The 17656-nt window shown below is 36.7% G+C and overlaps 1 protein-coding gene across 1 annotated transcript in view; it reads left to right on the plus strand.

Annotated features, from left to right (window-relative positions):
* The window catches only part of LOC136798175 (uncharacterized), a 52916-nt gene that overhangs the window by 15581 nt on the left and 19679 nt on the right, over positions 1-17656 (plus strand). The window contains exons 15-38 of the mRNA XM_067054757.1: positions 189-338; positions 1019-1189; positions 1767-1940; positions 2662-2835; positions 3571-3780; positions 4352-4525; positions 5234-5422; positions 5852-6097; positions 6635-6715; positions 7319-7471; positions 8035-8259; positions 8774-8995; positions 9620-9835; positions 10569-10721; positions 10920-11084; positions 11396-11560; positions 12324-12540; positions 13256-13369; positions 13837-14000; positions 14486-14647; positions 15198-15394; positions 15979-16361; positions 16776-16891; positions 17219-17301. Coding sequence (XP_066910858.1) covers positions 189-338; positions 1019-1189; positions 1767-1940; positions 2662-2835; positions 3571-3780; positions 4352-4525; positions 5234-5422; positions 5852-6097; positions 6635-6715; positions 7319-7471; positions 8035-8259; positions 8774-8995; positions 9620-9835; positions 10569-10721; positions 10920-11084; positions 11396-11560; positions 12324-12540; positions 13256-13369; positions 13837-14000; positions 14486-14647; positions 15198-15394; positions 15979-16361; positions 16776-16891; positions 17219-17301 — 4304 coding nt within the window. The remainder of the gene's footprint in view (positions 1-188; positions 339-1018; positions 1190-1766; positions 1941-2661; positions 2836-3570; positions 3781-4351; positions 4526-5233; positions 5423-5851; positions 6098-6634; positions 6716-7318; positions 7472-8034; positions 8260-8773; positions 8996-9619; positions 9836-10568; positions 10722-10919; positions 11085-11395; positions 11561-12323; positions 12541-13255; positions 13370-13836; positions 14001-14485; positions 14648-15197; positions 15395-15978; positions 16362-16775; positions 16892-17218; positions 17302-17656) is intronic.

Here is a 17656-nt window from a genome sequence, read left to right on the forward strand (position 1 = left end):
TTTGCCACTCTGATCACCAAGGAAAGTAGAATAGTGATTCCGACCTTCCTCTTATTCCTATCCCTAAAGAAGGGTGTCAAAATTAGAAGAGGGATGTCGACATTAGACCAACTTACAGTAATTGGCTTAAATTAGATTAAATTGTAAGATTTTAGGTCTTCTTTTTAAACCTTTTATTCCTCTTCCAGAGATTCGCTGTACCCCACCGAGTCCACCACAGAATGGTATGTTAGAAGGTGTCAATGTTAACATGACGTCATACCCCTATGGTTCGAAGGTCAAAGTTCAATGCTTTACTGGTTTCCACGCTGACGGAAATGAAACATCAACTTGCAAAGGTAATTTTAATGGAAGAAAAATTCATTCCAGAACTCTATTCTATGCCAACGAAATCAACTTATTCAACGCCACTAAGGCTTTGTTTGTAAGAAAATCAATGCTACAATTTCAGTAATTTGACGTCCTTCCTCTGACCTTTATAAACCCTGGAGTAAGCTTTATCTGCCATCTTTGATCGGAGTTTTTCTGAAAGTAGTACCGCAAAGAAGCAACTGCAGTGTCTAAGATTAACGTCAAAAGGCGCTACATCATCACAAGTATTCAAAGAAATGTAGATCTAGCGCTCTCGTTTTACTTACGCTGCTATTAAGTAGTGCTATACCCACTGAACTTTATATAAATCTGGGGGGTCACCTAGGTAAAAAGGAGTGTAAGGGTGTGTGCGGCCCTTAAGGGTCCGTTTTTTGAATCTTCAAATAAGGGTCATAGAAATCACAAAAGTCCCAGTCCCCCTAAGAACAAACAAACAAAAAAACAGCTCAAATTCCTTAAATCTTTAGTAAAATGGTCCCAATAAGGGTCTTAAAATTCACTAAAATTCGGGTTTTTCTTCGATTTAAGTCTCGTAAATCCAGAACCCCTCTGGGTATAAATCTTGGAGGCAGTTTTTAATTTATTTATCTGCTTTATCATAATCTGATTGGTTGTTATTGATATTTTGATTGTCATATTTTCGTAGGAGTTGGTATGTGGGAACCTGATGTTGCAGTGTGTGTAGACACGAACGAATGTGCTGCTAAACCGTCACCATGCAAAGGCGAAGGTGATATCACATGTATCAATTCATTCGGTAGTTTCCAATGCATATGTGAAGAAGGTTATCAAAAAATTGACGAAGTCACTTGTAAAGGTTGGTTCAAGGTTTTTTTGTCATTAAATCAAACGATTATTTCTAGGTGCCAAATTCATACTCTTAATAAAAGAATTGGTTCTTCCTATCTGACCTAGATCTTCGCCTATGGCCAATTTCTGCTGGATTTTAAATAGACCACTCAGTCATTCAGAGTCATAATCACTATTAAAATGATCACTTTTTATTTTCCAACGATTGAGAAATTTCAATATAGGATGATACAATCGTAAAAATGGAAAGAGCTAATTCTAAAACCTGTGTATCCTTGGCCAACATAATGATATTTCATTGAACTGAATACAGTCGCTCTCATGTTGTCTTCTGACTAGCTACCAGAACCGTTGGAAAACCAACGGATCCGGTCATACTCGAACTCATAACCATGCCATTTGCGGTCATTTGTGGAACCCGAAGACTGGATTGCCACATGGTAGAGCTAGAAGTGAAATCTTGTCTACTGCCTGGACAGAGACAGTGAATTTGGAGAAATCCATCTCCACTGAGCGACTTTATTCACTTCATTGTAATACAAAGGGCAAAATTCATGATAAATTTCCATTGTTTTCCTCTTTAGACATCAACGAGTGTAGCTCCAACGCCACAAACATTGTCAAGTGTGACCAGATCTGTACGAACACACCAGGCGCTTATAATTGTAGTTGTAAAGACGGCTACTTTTTATACACTGGTAATCAAACGTTGAATAAAGTCGAAGAACGAACCGCTATTGAATATCATAGTTGTTTTGGTACGTATACATGACCTAATCTTGTCTACGGAAACGCCCAAACTGGGCCTTTTCTACTGTACCTACTGCTATCAAACCAAAAGTCCGCTCAACAATCAAGAGCTACAGCCACTTTGAAATAGGGCAAAACCAAGCTGGCGTTTCATCAGCGAAAGAGTTTTTGCAGAGTCTTTTTTAGGGGATCAACTTGGTTCGTCTCTAGAATTATTCGGGAATTTTCATTCGATTGTCGAGCAAACTTTTGGCATGTTCAGCAGTACGTACAGTACTTGTTCAATGTTAGTTTTAATATGGAAGTAATCATTAGACATCCGTTTTTTTTAATGTTCCATATATCACATCATGAAAATCATAAATGATGTTTTTTTATTGTCTTAAAAATATTGCGAGTATTCAACATGGCTGCATGGAAAGAAAGCGATTGACAATTTATACTTGTAGTTCTGGCAATCAAAGCCCGTTTTCGTGAAAATACCTCTCATTTTTCTGTTAAACTTTACCATTTCTTAGAAAATTATTACAGTGGATTCTCTTTAATTGGAACCTCTATATTATTTCGGATGTCTCCTTAACTCGGACAAGTTTTTATGGTCCCTCAGCTACAATGCCTTTAATGTTTATAAAGATATCTTCATATCTCGAAATTCCCTTAACTCGAACAAATTTCTGTTCGAGTTATGGAGACTCCACTGTATTTTTTATTGTTTTTTTCTCTCCGTAGGAAACCCATGTCCTGTTGTTGACTATCTCGATAACGGATACATTTTAAATTACGGAAATCGATACCCGGTCGAGCTAGAATACCGGTGCAACCCAGGGTATGTTTTGGATCGTGTTGTAAAACCAAAATGTTTAAAGAATGGAACTTGGAGTGAAAAATTCCCAAAATGTGTCGGTAAGTGACTGCGACATATTTGATAAAAGGGGTATTCCCTGCAAAATTTTAAACACCACAAATGATTTTTAAGTTCTTTAAGTTACGTCTAGAATGTAGAGTTTTAATTCTGAGTTGGTTAGCTTGAGACTTAACTGGGAAATTGTTCCAAATAGCTTTCTACTTACCGATTGAGTGCCCTCTATCTGCCATCACTTCTGGCAAAACTTTTTCTACTGTGACCATAAAAGGCTACGCTCTTTATCGCAACTTTCATTCTCAATTGATATACTTTAGTGGGATAAATTTTCACGGTTATTAAGATTCGCGGATGGTACTACTGTATGTGGGAAACAATATTTTCAATATTTTCACGATTTCGATGCTTTTATTGCCAAATCATTCTTGTTGGTTGTTGAAATACGCATTATCAGCGCCTCTTTGATTCCAGCAAACATTTAAAAAGTATTTATTTGTTAGAAGCTTTGAGTTTTGTTCAAAAATATTTTGCAGATAAGGACTTTTCAAATTTCCATTTCCGCGAAATCCGCGAAAAAAATCTGATGTACATAATTTAAGAAGGTTAGCTATTGGGGAGTCAGAAATTGCTTTTCTAAAGCTCTGTACCAAGACTTATGACCCTCGAAAGGTGGCGTTGGGGGGTGTAGCCTCAAGGGTGAGTGTTGCAAAGTTTTTTATCATATTTCTATCGCCGAAGCAGATTCGTCTTTATTCTTAAAAACAACTTTATTGTAGAATCTGGCTGTTTGATGCCAAAAGATGTTTCTAACTCAATCCAATCTGTCAACGGGACAATCCACAACAGTACTGGTCGCTATGCTGAAGGAAGTATCGTCGAATATCTGTGTGATCACGGATATGAAAGAACATCTGGGAATCTACTTCAAGAATGTGTTCAAGATGCTATCAAATTTTATTGGTCAGGAAAATCACCTGTTTGTGAACGTATGTTGTTTTTTAGTGCTTTTGCGGAATTTAATGTTATCGGTTTTTTTACAATATGGCCTATTTTTCCCTAAAAAGACCAATTTTAAAAGTGATTTTTTAAATCCTGAGAATATAAAAACATAAAATATTTGTGTGGAACTTTCCAAAGATATTTTTGCGGTTAGCCGCAAGCGCTGCTTTTTTTCCCGCAAGAAAATGACATAGTAATCGAGTCTAGGAAGTGGAACTCACCTCAAACAACAGTAGATGTATATATCCAGGGGGTACCGAGTCAGTGTACTGGCCCATTGCTGGTGGGGTGGTGTATTTTTTAGGTAAAATTGAGTTAGTACAGTGTACTGAAAGGGTGATATTAAAAATCCGGTCGTGGAGAAAAGTTAGTACAGTGTACTAAAAGGGATGTAAAGGGTGGTGTCAAAGCCGTGACCGTAGAAGAAAGTTATTACAGTGAACTAAAAAGGGTGGTGGTCTAAGTTTTTGGAAGACAATCCAAAAATCAAGCTAGTATCCTATGGGCCAGTACACTGACTCTGTACCCCCCTGATATATCCGATGTTTACCATTTAAGGCGTTTCATGTGGCGTCCCTCAATCTCCAAAGAACGGATATGCCCAGACAAATGGTACACAATATAAAGACAATGCAACATTCCATTGTTCTGGAGGATATCAAATGATTGGTCATAATAAAACCACGTGTCAAGCTAATGGAAAATGGTCCGGATTTACACCTGTCTGTGCCCGTGAGTTTTTACGGAAATTATATATATCATACTAATTTACTTACAAAAGTGGCATGGAACTGCCAGTAGCAGAATAAAAAAGTGTCTTTTTTTCTGACTATATATCATACTATGAATAAATGCAATCAACTGTCTCCCTATTTCTAATAATTCACAAATAAGAGACAAGTTTTTATGGAAAATTGGATCCTCCTCTATCGATAGTGTGCAAAAGGTTCCTTTTATTAGGGAAATTAGCATCACTAGTGGTGATTTCTATACTATCAGGTTAAGGGTCGGAGCGTTAAGAATCCAGTATCTCAGCCTTAAATAATTCACTTTTTATAGAATACTTTCCATTTTGTTTCGCTTTTTATTCGGCTTTAGGTTTCTCCTCACGTAAGCCGTGCGATGTGGTCGCGGGGGAAGCCTCCCATTGTGAATCCCTTTTAAGAGCCAAATAATAAAGGAATTGATCTAAGGAATCCTACATTTACTAAAAATTAGTCAAAAAGAACGACAAATTGCGTCGTCCATAGCCCCGGCCTGGATAGTTCTGCTTTAAATAACGATAAATTACGCATGCGTGTAGGAACAGACTGAAGGGCTGCTAAGATGTCTTTTTAGATGCCCCTTTTTAAAAGGTTTTTTAAAAAAACATTTGACTAAAAAAAATCCACTCGTCATTGTGAAATCTTTTAAAAAAAATTTCAATCTGATCTGTTTTAGCATCACCATGCCCTGATCCAGGTACGCCATTGAACGGTGCTCGAAATGGTACGGTTGCTCTTGGACAAACTGTTAGATACACGTGTACTAAACAAGGATACAAACTTTTTGGTGATGCAGAGAGAACGTGTGTTTATCTTGGACAAAAAACTGGCAACGGCTGGACTGGTGCTTTACCTGTCTGCAAAGGTAGGAGGGATGATTTTCTCTAATAATAGATAATACATAAAAGATTAGGATTCGAGGATAACCAACCTCATCGGTGTAAATAGCTTTTCCCGTAAAGAAATAGACGAACAATTATGTTAGATGGTAGTATTTCTGATCGACAATTTTTTACTAAGGTTATGTAATAAAGTTCTACAGAATAGTATTTTTAACACTTTTCAATAGATGCCAAGAACTCTAACCTAAAAAAACTGAATTAAATTGTCTGTTTATCATTTCCCTAAAGTTTAACCCGCTATAAATAGAGTATTTATAGCTGAATTTAGACTGATTCCCAAACCTCTATGATATACCTACTATAAATAAACATTGTCTTTATAGCATAAACAGATGCCTAAGCTTTGGACATCTTTTAAACCATTATTGACAATCTGTTCTTCTTTTTTTCAGACGTTATGAAGCCTGTATTCAAGTGTGAACAACAAAACTTCACTTTACCATTATTCGAATCTCGAATGTTGGTGGACTGGACGAAACCAACGGCAACCGATAACAGCGGAGAGTTGGTTGATGTTGACAGTGTTTCCGTGGTTACATCACCGACCTACATGGAAGCTGGTTTGACCGTCATTGAGTACTTTGCGTCAGATAGTGTAGGGAACAATGCAACTTGTAACTTGAGAATTTTCGTCGAGGGTACGTCGTTTAAATATTTAATACTTCTTATTTTACGATTTATATTGTTGCTGCCGCAAAAATTCGAAATAGAATGCAAGGACCAAACCGTAGAACCTTAACCAAGTAGTTTAAGCTAATGAGATTGATACGACAGAGGGTGTTGCCCGTGGTTACGACTGACGGAATTCAAAGTTCTACGTCATTACCTGATAAAATATTTGATAGAGACATTATTTTCCGAGTTTTGGACTGCTTTTTTTGCGAATTTGAAAAAGAACGCAAGGGACCCCCCTATAATATAGGATTTTTATATAATACAGTTATAATGTAGTTTATTTTCTCGAAGAGTCTAATCGACTGCTCTAATTGTATGAGAAGGGATGAATTGTAAGCATATATATTCTAGTTCTGAGAATTCAATGACAAGGAAATTGCTCACAGTCATCACACGCAAAAAATAAAATAATTTTTTATCGACGTTTCAACATCTTACGTGTCTTTCTCAAATGAGATATCATAAGAGAACTTATATTGTTATATGTAAATTTTCACTAGATTCTGAGAAGCCACGAATTTCATGCCCAAAGAATATTGTCATCAGAAGTGACATCGATGTTTCCGTCACCTGGTCTAAAGGTAAAACCATCGATTTTTATTTTGGAGAATACCCCCTAAAAAACTCCGGTTTGAGTGATTTATATCATTTTTAATCTCTTAACAGATCATCCATTCCTGGGCATACTAATCTCTGCTCTAAAGGGATATTGTGAATGTGTCGATCTGACCTTATTGCTCGTTCATGACACAAAACCACACTGCCTTTTGCTTGAAAGCATAGTCCGTAAAAAAACCCAGTCTGGAAGCCTTTTGTTTCTTTCCATTGTTTCTTAATTGAAATTTCGTTGAGAAATTAGTTTGTTTTGCTCACTTTTTGTTCATGTGATTAAAAATCTTACACCAATCCCAAGAGGAATATTTGGTAACGTGATCGAAAACTGAGCAAATCGATTTTTACCTTTTATAATAACAAAGGGGAAAGCTAACAAAAAGTTAAAACAATAAGCTTCCAGACCAGAGTTTTTTATACGGACTATGTTGAAAGCGAAAGCGACTGGTTTCTAATTTATATTTATGATTGTCGTATGTTTTGGTGCGATTGTTTTCCTTTAGTTACTTGGCCTCATTTTGTCTCTTTTTATACTAAGCTGTGAAGCTTTAAAAACATATTTTTCATTCTAGGAATTTTCCGTGATAACGTCGGCATCAAGAGTGCAATTTTCAATCCATCGAACGGTACCATCTTTGAATCGAACAAATATCATAAAGTGGTTGCCACGGTAACCGACCAACAAAACAATGTCGATACATGCGTCATGGAAGTCTATGTCAAAGGTAAAGCTTTTTATTTAAATTTATTCCAAGCGCAATTTTGTTATTGCAATCTAGACCACACTTTCTGGGTAATAGAATGGGAAGTGTCCTCACTTCCGTAGAACGATCTAAAATTAAGGTCATAATATTTGAGAAAAAAGAGAAATTCCCCAGGAAGTTTAGAGACCACAATCGATTTGTAAGTGCTCTAAAGTAGGTTCGAAGGGTAGAGTTTTAACTCTGAGTTTTAGCTAGACTTAGGATTAGAGGATCCAAGAGCTCGAAAATAGTCCAATATTAGAAGCCTGGAAGTCTGCCAACCCCTCCCAAATTGAAATATTCGATTAAATTAAAGAGATAGCCCTAAACCGACTTTCTCGCCGAAATTTAAATCTTGAAATAACCGGAATTCTCAATATATTTCGACCATGATTGTAGATAGATATTTTACGTGGATAGCCCAATAATCGAGGACTTTTTCATGGGATTTACGGCAACCCGGCTCGGCTATCTAGGAACTGAAGGCACCACTGGAAGGAACGGGGCCATCACTTCTGAAAATATTGTGCTTTCAACCCCTTTAGGTTGTGGATGTAACAGAGGTAACGAGACTTGCCGATACAGACCATTCAAGGGCACATCCAAGTGTCACATCAACGATCCCAACATGCCTGGCAAATATATAATCACATGTGACTTAGCTTGTCCAGCCAACCAATCATTCGTCGAGGTCCAACATTTCCATCATGAGAATATCAATTGTCTGAAAGACGGTACCTTCCAAGAGAAATACCCACCGGGATGCGGCGGTATGTTAAATGTTTAATTTCCTTGAATTTTGAAAAGAAAAGAATAATCAGATGGTTTGAGATTAAACAATCTGATTATTTATTTCAAACCCCCTTATTTAGTTCACTCTTACAATCGAATGGCTCTCTCTAATTCGATCGTTTTATTTTTCGAATCTTTGTATAATTCGAAATAAAACAGCGTTTCCTTCAGCTTGAAAGTTTTATGAAATACTCTCATAATACGAATCTTTCTCTAATTCGAAGGAAATGGTTTGTCTCTCGAAGATCGAATTAGAGAGAGTCAACTGTAGATATAATCAACTCTCTCTAATTCGAACCTCTATTATTGAAATCTTTCTGTAATTCGAACTAAAATATTGGTCCCTGCCGCTGAAAAGTGGTTTAAATTACTTTCTGTAATTTGTTTTGATCCCATGGAGATCGAATTAGAAATTCAAAACCTTCTTTTCCCTTCAAGCCCTTCTTTTCACTTCAAGCCTAAAGTATAATGACCACCTTAAATATTTTTTAGTCCGAAAGTCTGGTATCTCCTGTCAAAACATCAACGTCACGACTGATTTCTCAACAACCGCCCCAACCAACTTATCTGTTTTCAACGCCAATCTCCAAAAGCTTATCCACGACCAATGCAAAGATGATGGGTTCAAAGTCCAAATGACGTCATATGTTAGCGATGCCAACAAAGTGGTGACTAGTTTCAAACTCGCACCACCAGGGGACCTATTGTTGATAGGTAAATAACTACTTTTGGGATAAAATTTTATTGTTTTTGAGTGGTTGGTCCTGATATGGTTTAATATAGGGGATGTGTATCGTGTATAAAATTCCTGTCCGAGGGCTACCTCCATCTTTATGTTTTTGAGTTTTGCAAACTTGGTTAGCTTGATTTGTATGTTTTATATGAAAGTAATCTTAAATTTCATTGAATTTAAATTAAATATTCGAAAAGAAAATCAAAGCAGGTTACCTCAAATTCAGGGGAACTCTAGATTAACGGGATCCTATAGTCGGATCGTAGCTTCTTTCCCCACTTAAACAAATTTATGTAAACATTCGGAAAACAAAATTCCCTAGTGATTCTACTCTTATAATCACACCACGGCCGTATCATTACTCTCAGGTGCCTTATAAACGGGCAAGGGAAATGGAATTTGTACCTGTGAATACCCCCGAAAATAAGGTAATGAGATGAGGGAAGGGAGATTGGAAAAATATCAAAAATTTGACAAGCGACTATTACAGGCACCTAAGAGTACATAAAAAGATAGAGCGCAAGGAACTGCAAGTTTTGATATTTTCAAGTTGTTGACTGTTCACATAAATTTAAATTTCCTTCATGTTTATGAATTTTGTTAAGGTGTTGCCCAAACAACAGACGCATGTCTGAAGAAGATCAATGACGAATTTGGTGGTAACATTACCGTATTGGTCAACAAGCTTAGCCAATCCAGTGGAATCACTAATATCACCTTAGCTTCAGAGAGTTGCTGCACAGAAGCATCTCAATATTGTTGTCCGGAAGGTCATATAAAAGTCGACTTCCTCGGTGGTGTCTTGAACAACCTTGTTTGTTGTAAGTACTTTAACGCGTTCGCTGTCAACTACGAGTATACTAGTAGTAGTGGGTCAGAGCATTGGCATTTTTTAAATCTACGTCGAATTGGTATATAACTTACCACAGGAGCCTCTGAACGTGAATGTGTTCGTGTTCAAGAAGTCGTTCGATTGTTTACGGCCATGTATGAACAAAACGTGACATTCACTGACCTCTATATACCCTGGACCAAGTTTCTCAATCCCGGCCAAGCAAAATCTTTGATCGGAGTTTTTTGAAAAGTGGTACCTTAATGGCGGCACTACTCAAAAGCGGTGTAAATGCTTCGAGAGCGCTAGATTTACTTTCCCTCGAAAACTTTTGATGATGTAGTGCCGTTAGACATTAATTCTTAACACTTCAATGGCTTCTTTACGGATACCAATTCAAAACTTCGATCAAAGATAGCGAATATAGCTTGGTCCAGGGATATATTAAGGCCTGTGCATAGATCGAGCAAAGATTCGGACTGGGAACACCACTTGGTCTTCAGTTGTATCGTTTTTGTTATAAAGGAGTGGTTTGTGTTGTGGGTCAATAATAATGAAGACTGTTTATTCTATTGATATTTTCCTTTATAAGGGAATCGGCTTAGACGATGACAACATTGTGATTTCATATTTTCCGTTTTTTAGGTTTAACTTTGAACATCTCCCTCTTTTTTACAGTTGATAATTTCTTTAAAAATTTTCTTTGTATTTTTCATAAACAGTGGAGTGTTCACCAGGCATGTACTTAAACAAGACCAAAAACCAATGTCAATCATGTGACAAAGGATTTTATACACCAACACCTGGACATGAATCGTGTATGAAATGTGCCACAGGATCAAGCACTCTGGATAAACACTCTTCGTCTTGTACCAGTAAGTATAAAATGTTCTTTTAAGTTTGAATAAGGTGAAGGGATGCACGTTTTTTTATCAGAACATCCAAAAGTATTGAAGCCTTGGGATGTTTTTTTGAGTTTTAAGCTTAAAGATTTTCTTATTTTGCCATTTTGTGAGTATTTTTGTCGGAGTCCACAAAGCCTTAAAATGTTCTTAACTTGTATTTTCCAATAGAAATGTGTTCAGCCGGTAGCTACTCGTCAACAGGACTTCATCCGACATGTCGTCAATGTGATTATGGATTTTATCAAGAAGGAATGGGAACGACTTCTTGCGTTCAATGTCCAACCAATCAAACAACAGCTAACAGAGGAAGTGACTCTAGCTCGGAATGTAAAGGTAAAGAAAAGATTTACTTTTATGCGGAAACCATTTCAGCGCGGTAAATAGAGTAACTCCCTTAAAGGTTTTATTTTTACATAAGTATCCCCGTTTCATATCAGACACATGTTTCATATCAGGACAGTGTCTGCCTATTGTTATATTGTGCTGATATAAGCAAAAAATGTGTTTCTTTTCCTTTTTCCGACCAATATTGCTGTCAATTCCATGTGAAAAAGCTTGTAAATCAAAATTGATCAGTAAGCAAACCAGGAATTTTTCAGAAAAAGTAATAACAAAAATCAAATATTGACTGTATTCTACTTTAGAAAAATGTCAACCTGGTTTCTATTCGGTTAACGGGTTAGTGCCATGCCAGCCATGTGTTTTGGGACGTTATCAAGACGAGCAAATGAAAACCATCTGCAAACGATGTCTCGGTGGTGGAACCTTTGGTGGAAAACCAAATGCAACTTCACAGGATGAGTGTCCAAGTATGTATAATATACAACACTTCACTATCCCTATCTGTTCTAGCCTGGGGTCCACTAAAAGCTTTTTTATAGACTGGACGGCGCAATTAAGTGCTTAGGTGGACTGTAAAACAGTCCGCCAGATTTTCTTTGTTTTTCCCAGATAAAAAAAGAATGAAGCTGAAGAATGTTTTTATTTGAAAATAAGGGATTCAAAATTTGTATTGATGTTTGTTTCTCATTCTTAATTATATTTTTCAACTTCAATTAGCTTTTTTGATATTTGGATTTTAAACATTTTTTTTCAAAATAGCAGCCTCGTCAAATGCTCATAGTCTTTTTTACTAAACTCAGCGTCATCAAAAACTATTAGAAAGCAAAGTTCAGCAAGAAGTAGACTCTTGTCTATATCTGTTCATGATATTCATAACGTAATGTTTTATACAGAAGCACCCGCCAGCCAAAATAGCCCGGGCGTTTGTCACTAGTTTTATTGTTTATAAATTCAAAATTAGTGGCAAACATTCGGTCTTTTTTAGTGCTTCAGTATAAAACATTATGTAATGAAAAGCACGAATAACGTGCAGGTTTATACCAACTCAAACAAGAAATTAAGACACTATACGAGCGCTTCCACTTCAATGTAATCACTCCAACGTGATAAACTTTCACAACTCCCTCACTGACGGGGTTTGGTACAGGCTATCTTGAACAGTACTCCAGGCACTAGCTGAAGCTAGGTAAGCGTCAACTGCTGAAATAATCTTAATAATGTTTTCTTCAGCTAACAACCCGTGTGACGCAAAGAGATGTCAAAACGGCGCGCAATGCATTCGTGGAAATTATACCTACACGTGCGTTTGTCAACCGGGATGGACTGGAAACGACTGTGACGTCAACATTGATGAATGTGGCTCGTCCCCATGCCTCAACGGTGCCAATTGTACGGATTTGATCAATGGATTTAATTGCACTTGCGAAGAAGGCTTTGTTGGAGAAAGGTGAGATATCAGTTTTTCTTTCTTTTTCCGAAGCCAAATGAAACAAATGTATTAGACCTAGCCATTGGCACCGAAATATTTGACACAAAAGGGGAATTACCTCAAAACTTTTAAACAGCAAGTGATTGTTATATGCTTTAAAGCACGGTTAGAAAGTAGAGTTTTAACTCTGAGTTCTAACATTAGACTTAAGACTTTGAATCTCAGGTTCTAAAATCTTAAAAATGTTCCAATATGGCTTAGAGCATAGCCTGGAAGCCACTTAACCCTTCAAGAGTCGAAAAATCCACTGGAGCAAAGTAAGAGTACTGAAATTACAATACTTGCCCGAACTGTAAATTCTGAACAACGTTTTAATACCCAAAATTGTCAATATATTTCGGCGCCGTTTGTAGATGACTAATTCAGACAGTAGAAAATAAGCAAAAAGCTCAACAATTGTATCGGCTACAAACGTTTTTTAAAGAACATCCAAAATTATTGAGTTTTAAGTCTAGAAATGTTCAGTATACAGTGTTAAATCCTTATAATGTTCTCAACTTGTTCTTAAGGATTTTGTTTATCAAAGCCTTATATTCTTATATAGTTTGTTCTTATAAAAAAACGTTTACTTTATCAAATTTCGTACACACATGTGCTATTTACGTGCGCCTCGTAGTGTTTCCTCTTATCGAAGATTGTTGTCACATTTATTAAAAAAAATTTGATTACTCAGATGTGAAACGAATGTTGATGATTGCAAGAATGTGACGTGCAACAATCGTGGTATATGCGAGGATTTGATCGATGATTTTAAGTGTAATTGTGCTGGTGGGTTCACTGGGAAAACGTGAGTATTATTGACGTCATTTTTTTTAATTTCCTGCGTGTTTGCTTTTAAACCATCCAATACTCTTTATACAACAAAACTATTTGTGTTTGTGTCTTGTACCTCCCTGAAATTTTGCACAGAGATCTAAATTAGAATTTTGAAGACATACTTAAAGTTGTGCACTCTTTTGGCTAAGACACGTTAAAACGCAAAATGTTAAAATTTCAAGTAATGTAAAGTGTTTTTTTTGGGCCACCTTATTCATCCGTTTCTTATTCATGAAAGTGAAAATTAATTAATTTTTCCAGAATTTTACCCCTTTCAATCACTATTGTCAAACAAGATTCAAATTCCCGAAATTCAGTACTTCTAGATTTCTTCAAAACAAAATTTGCGATAGGCCATCATACTTGCAAACTCTTAAATCATTACTTTTTTAAAGTTTTTTTTTCTAGTTTTTACAATATTTTATTTTCTGTCAATAGATGCGATGTCAACACCAATGAGTGCTCCCCAGACCCTTGTTTTAACAACGCGACATGTGTAGATGGTATCAATGACTTCAAATGTCTTTGCAAGAAAGGTTATGAAGGTGACCTCTGTCAAAACACAACGGATTATTGTAAATCTCAACCCTGCTTTAATAATGGTATGTTTGTTTCAATGGATGGCCTAAAACTTGAAGGGATAATCAGATGGTTTGAGATATTTAGATTACAAAAACCTTCTGTTGTCCTTAGTAAAACCTCAAAGTATTTTTGTGTAATAATTTTCCAAAATTGAGATATCCAAATTTGAAAATTTCGAAAATGGGTTCTTACACGGTTCTTACGTTGAAATTCTACTGTTTTCATCCTAAAATCCAAAAACTTGTAACTTAAATATCTCAACTTTGGAAAATAGTTAGGCAAGAATATTTTGAGATTTTGCTCCAGGACAATAGCAGGATCCCATATGCCAAATATTACAACCCATCTGAATATCCCTTTTAAATTCGATGGTGATGGTGATGTTTCCGCATCCTTTCAATTTGTCCTACAAACCATACAGTCGTCAACACCCTTTTTTTATTTTGTCATCAATTTTAAACAGTCATTATCAACCCTTTTAATGATTAACACCTTTATATTTAAGGTACCTGTGAGAATTTCATCGGTGATTTTGCATGTCATTGTCAACCTGGTTTTGAAGGGAGATTGTGTGCGAAGAATATCGATGAATGTTTAGATCAACCATGTCGAAACAATGCTACTTGCGTTGATCTCATCAATGATTACCAATGTTTATGCCCACTAGGTGAGTTGCTTATTATTCTAGACCTATATGCATGACGTAATCTTGTATACGGAAACACTCAAAAAAGACCCGACGTTTGCCAACTGTTTCATTGCTTGAATTCAGAACTAGTGGCAAACGCCCGGTGTTTTTTCGGGTGCCTCCGTATAAAAGATTACGTCATGAAGATCAAGAATAGTAGGGGGACAACCCTTAGGATCCGTAGCATTTTTCGTAAGATAATAGGTAAAAAATTGACGATACCACTATTATAAACGTTTTATTACCCTTCTTTGTCAGTGACCCCTTTCGGAGCTTTTTACAAAGTGGTGTCATAAATTTCCTCAGAACACAATCTATTTAGCCTCAAAGAATAAAATATTGTCGAAATATCGTAGTCAGTAAGGTGCATTGGTGCACCCAGTGCACGACAGACTCTTGCTGGCTAAGTTACTACACAAAATTGGAGGATTTTTTGATATTTTGGAAAACAAATTCATTTGGGAAGGGGTCCCAGTCGGTCTGTCGGAATGGGGTGTAAAAGACATGATTTTTAATAATTCTTTTTAAGGGTTTACCGATAAGAACTGTTCCACCAATATTGATGAATGCGAATATCAACCATGTTTGAACAATGCGACCTGTGAGGACGGTATCAACAATTTCACTTGTCAATGTAAACCAGGCTTTACTGGACGCAAATGTGAAACAGAGATTAATGAGTGTGATGTAGACCCTTGTCAAAATGGAGCTGCTTGTGTGGATGAGGTGAGTCTTGGACAGTCTTGAGGCCGGTCTCCACTTGCGCGCGCTTCGATCGCACTTATTTGAGCAAAGCTTCCAAGCTATTGGTCAAAAGAAAAATGAAGAAACTCCACGATCTGACGTAACGGTTAAAAAAAGTTAAAATGTGCTCAACTTTTTTTTCGAGCGCGCGCTACATTTTTATGACGTAATCTTTTTTCCAAGCAAAAAGGATTGAGCCAAAAGATGTGATCGCAGCGCGTGCAAGTGGAGACTGGCCTTTAGTAGTGAGGTGAGATATCGATGGATGAGTGGCGAGGCTTACCTTCTTGAATTAAAATCGAAGCGAAAATATGTTTGAAACAACGCTGATATCTATGTGTAGAGTGTATTTGTGTTTTGGCACCAATACTATTACTATAAACCCTTGAGGCAGCTTGTCGATCGCGGTCAGGTAAAATCTCTCATTTAAAGAGTCTTTAGGTGTTGTTTAAAGTAGCCACTTAGGGGTAGTAGCCACTTGTTGTTTAAAGGGGCCACTTATAGCTTTTTTTGGACTGGATGATAAGTGTTTGAAATAATGTATGGAGTACCTATCTAATATTTAGATCAACGATTACACTTGTGTCTGTCCTGTTGGCTACACCGGCAAACAGTGCGAAGTTGATATCAATGAGTGTAAACCGGATCCCTGTATCCATGGAAACTGTTCTGATCTGATCGGTGATTATAAATGTTTATGTAACCATGGTTACACTGGACGAAACTGTTCTAGTGTGATTGACAACTGTTTATCTAGACCTTGCGTAAATAACGGGACTTGTTTGAACCAAGTTGGTGATTATACTTGTGAATGCGTTGATGGCTATGAAGGCAAGAAATGTGACGTTGAGATCAATGAATGCGACGTTTTAAAGCCGTGCGGCGAGAACTCATTGAATTGCACAGACCTCGTGGCTGACTATTTGTGTTATTGTAAAGATGGATATAGGTAAGTAGAATTTAGTTTTGATTGTTCTGTTTTAATTTGTCCTTTTCTACAGTGCAACGATAGTAAAAGCCGAACCTTTCTAATCGAATTGGGCAAAACCGAAAGACAAAAAGAAGGGTCGTATTTAAGCTCGTTGGAAAGCTCTAAATCTTAATGTTTTATCTCTCTGAGACAAAATTACGAGACTAGTTTGTTTTTTTTTGCGAATATCGACAAAGAAGTGACCCTTAAAAGAGAATTTTCGGAAAATTTTCATTCCCTAGAGAGGTTGCTTGACTTTTCATGATTTTAGCACTACTTAAAGATAACTAAAAAGGGGGAAAACCTTAGAGAGACTATTTTGACTTCTGTTTTTTGCAACCCTCAAAAGACTTGGAAATATTTTTTTATTGCGCCATCATATTTTACTTTCAGAGGGAAGAACTGTTCAGAGAAATATGACTTCTGTAACCCAAACCCTTGTTTACACGGATCTAATTGTACCAACAATTTCACTGTCGATGGAAAATTCATCTGCACTTGCACTAAAGGTAAAGCTTGCTTCTTTTGACTTGCGGAAAAGAAGAATCAAGATCTTAGGTAGGCTGCACGCATTCCCTCTGTTATATTTTGATATAGGGGATGCGCATCGTGTATAAAATGCCCGTCCGAGAGTTATATCCGTCTTTGTGTTTTTGAGTTTTAATTACTAGCATAAAACCCGTTAGACGATTGCATTGATAAACCGAAAATTCGGAATTCGATTTCCCTACAATATATGGTTTCCATAATATCAGATATTTTTGATTTAATGATTTCTTAACTGCATTTCAATAAACTTGCATCAGTAATCTTAATATACATCTCTTTACTTTCAGGTTACTATGGGAAACAATGTGAAAACGAGACCAACGAATGTTTATCTAACCCATGTCAAAATGGGGGTTCGTGTACCGATATGGTAAGTTTGTTTACATTAAAGAAGAGCCGCAAGAAGATTTCCTTGAAATTACATGGGTAGACTTCACTTACAGCCTCCCCACTTTTGAGCAAAATAGAAATAAACCTATAAAACACGGTAGGCTGCCTTTGAGCTAGCTTGTACCAAACTCTCAATCTGAAAAGATAACGCGACACACGGCAAGTTTTCTCAAAATATAAAGAACGCCCGTGGGGGGGGGGGTAGGGGTACAGACTCGTTGATAACAATCTCTATTTTAAATTCAAAAACTTCAAAAGAAAAGATTATGAAATAGATACTTCTAACACAGTACTAATAAGATCCAAATTCTACATTTGAAAATCGAATTCTTGTA

The sequence above is a fragment of the Clytia hemisphaerica genome, unplaced genomic scaffold, assembly GCF_902728285.1.
Source record: "Clytia hemisphaerica strain Z4C2 unplaced genomic scaffold, Clytia hemisphaerica genome assembly, whole genome shotgun sequence".
Classification (NCBI taxonomy): Eukaryota; Metazoa; Cnidaria; class Hydrozoa; order Leptothecata; family Clytiidae; genus Clytia; species Clytia hemisphaerica.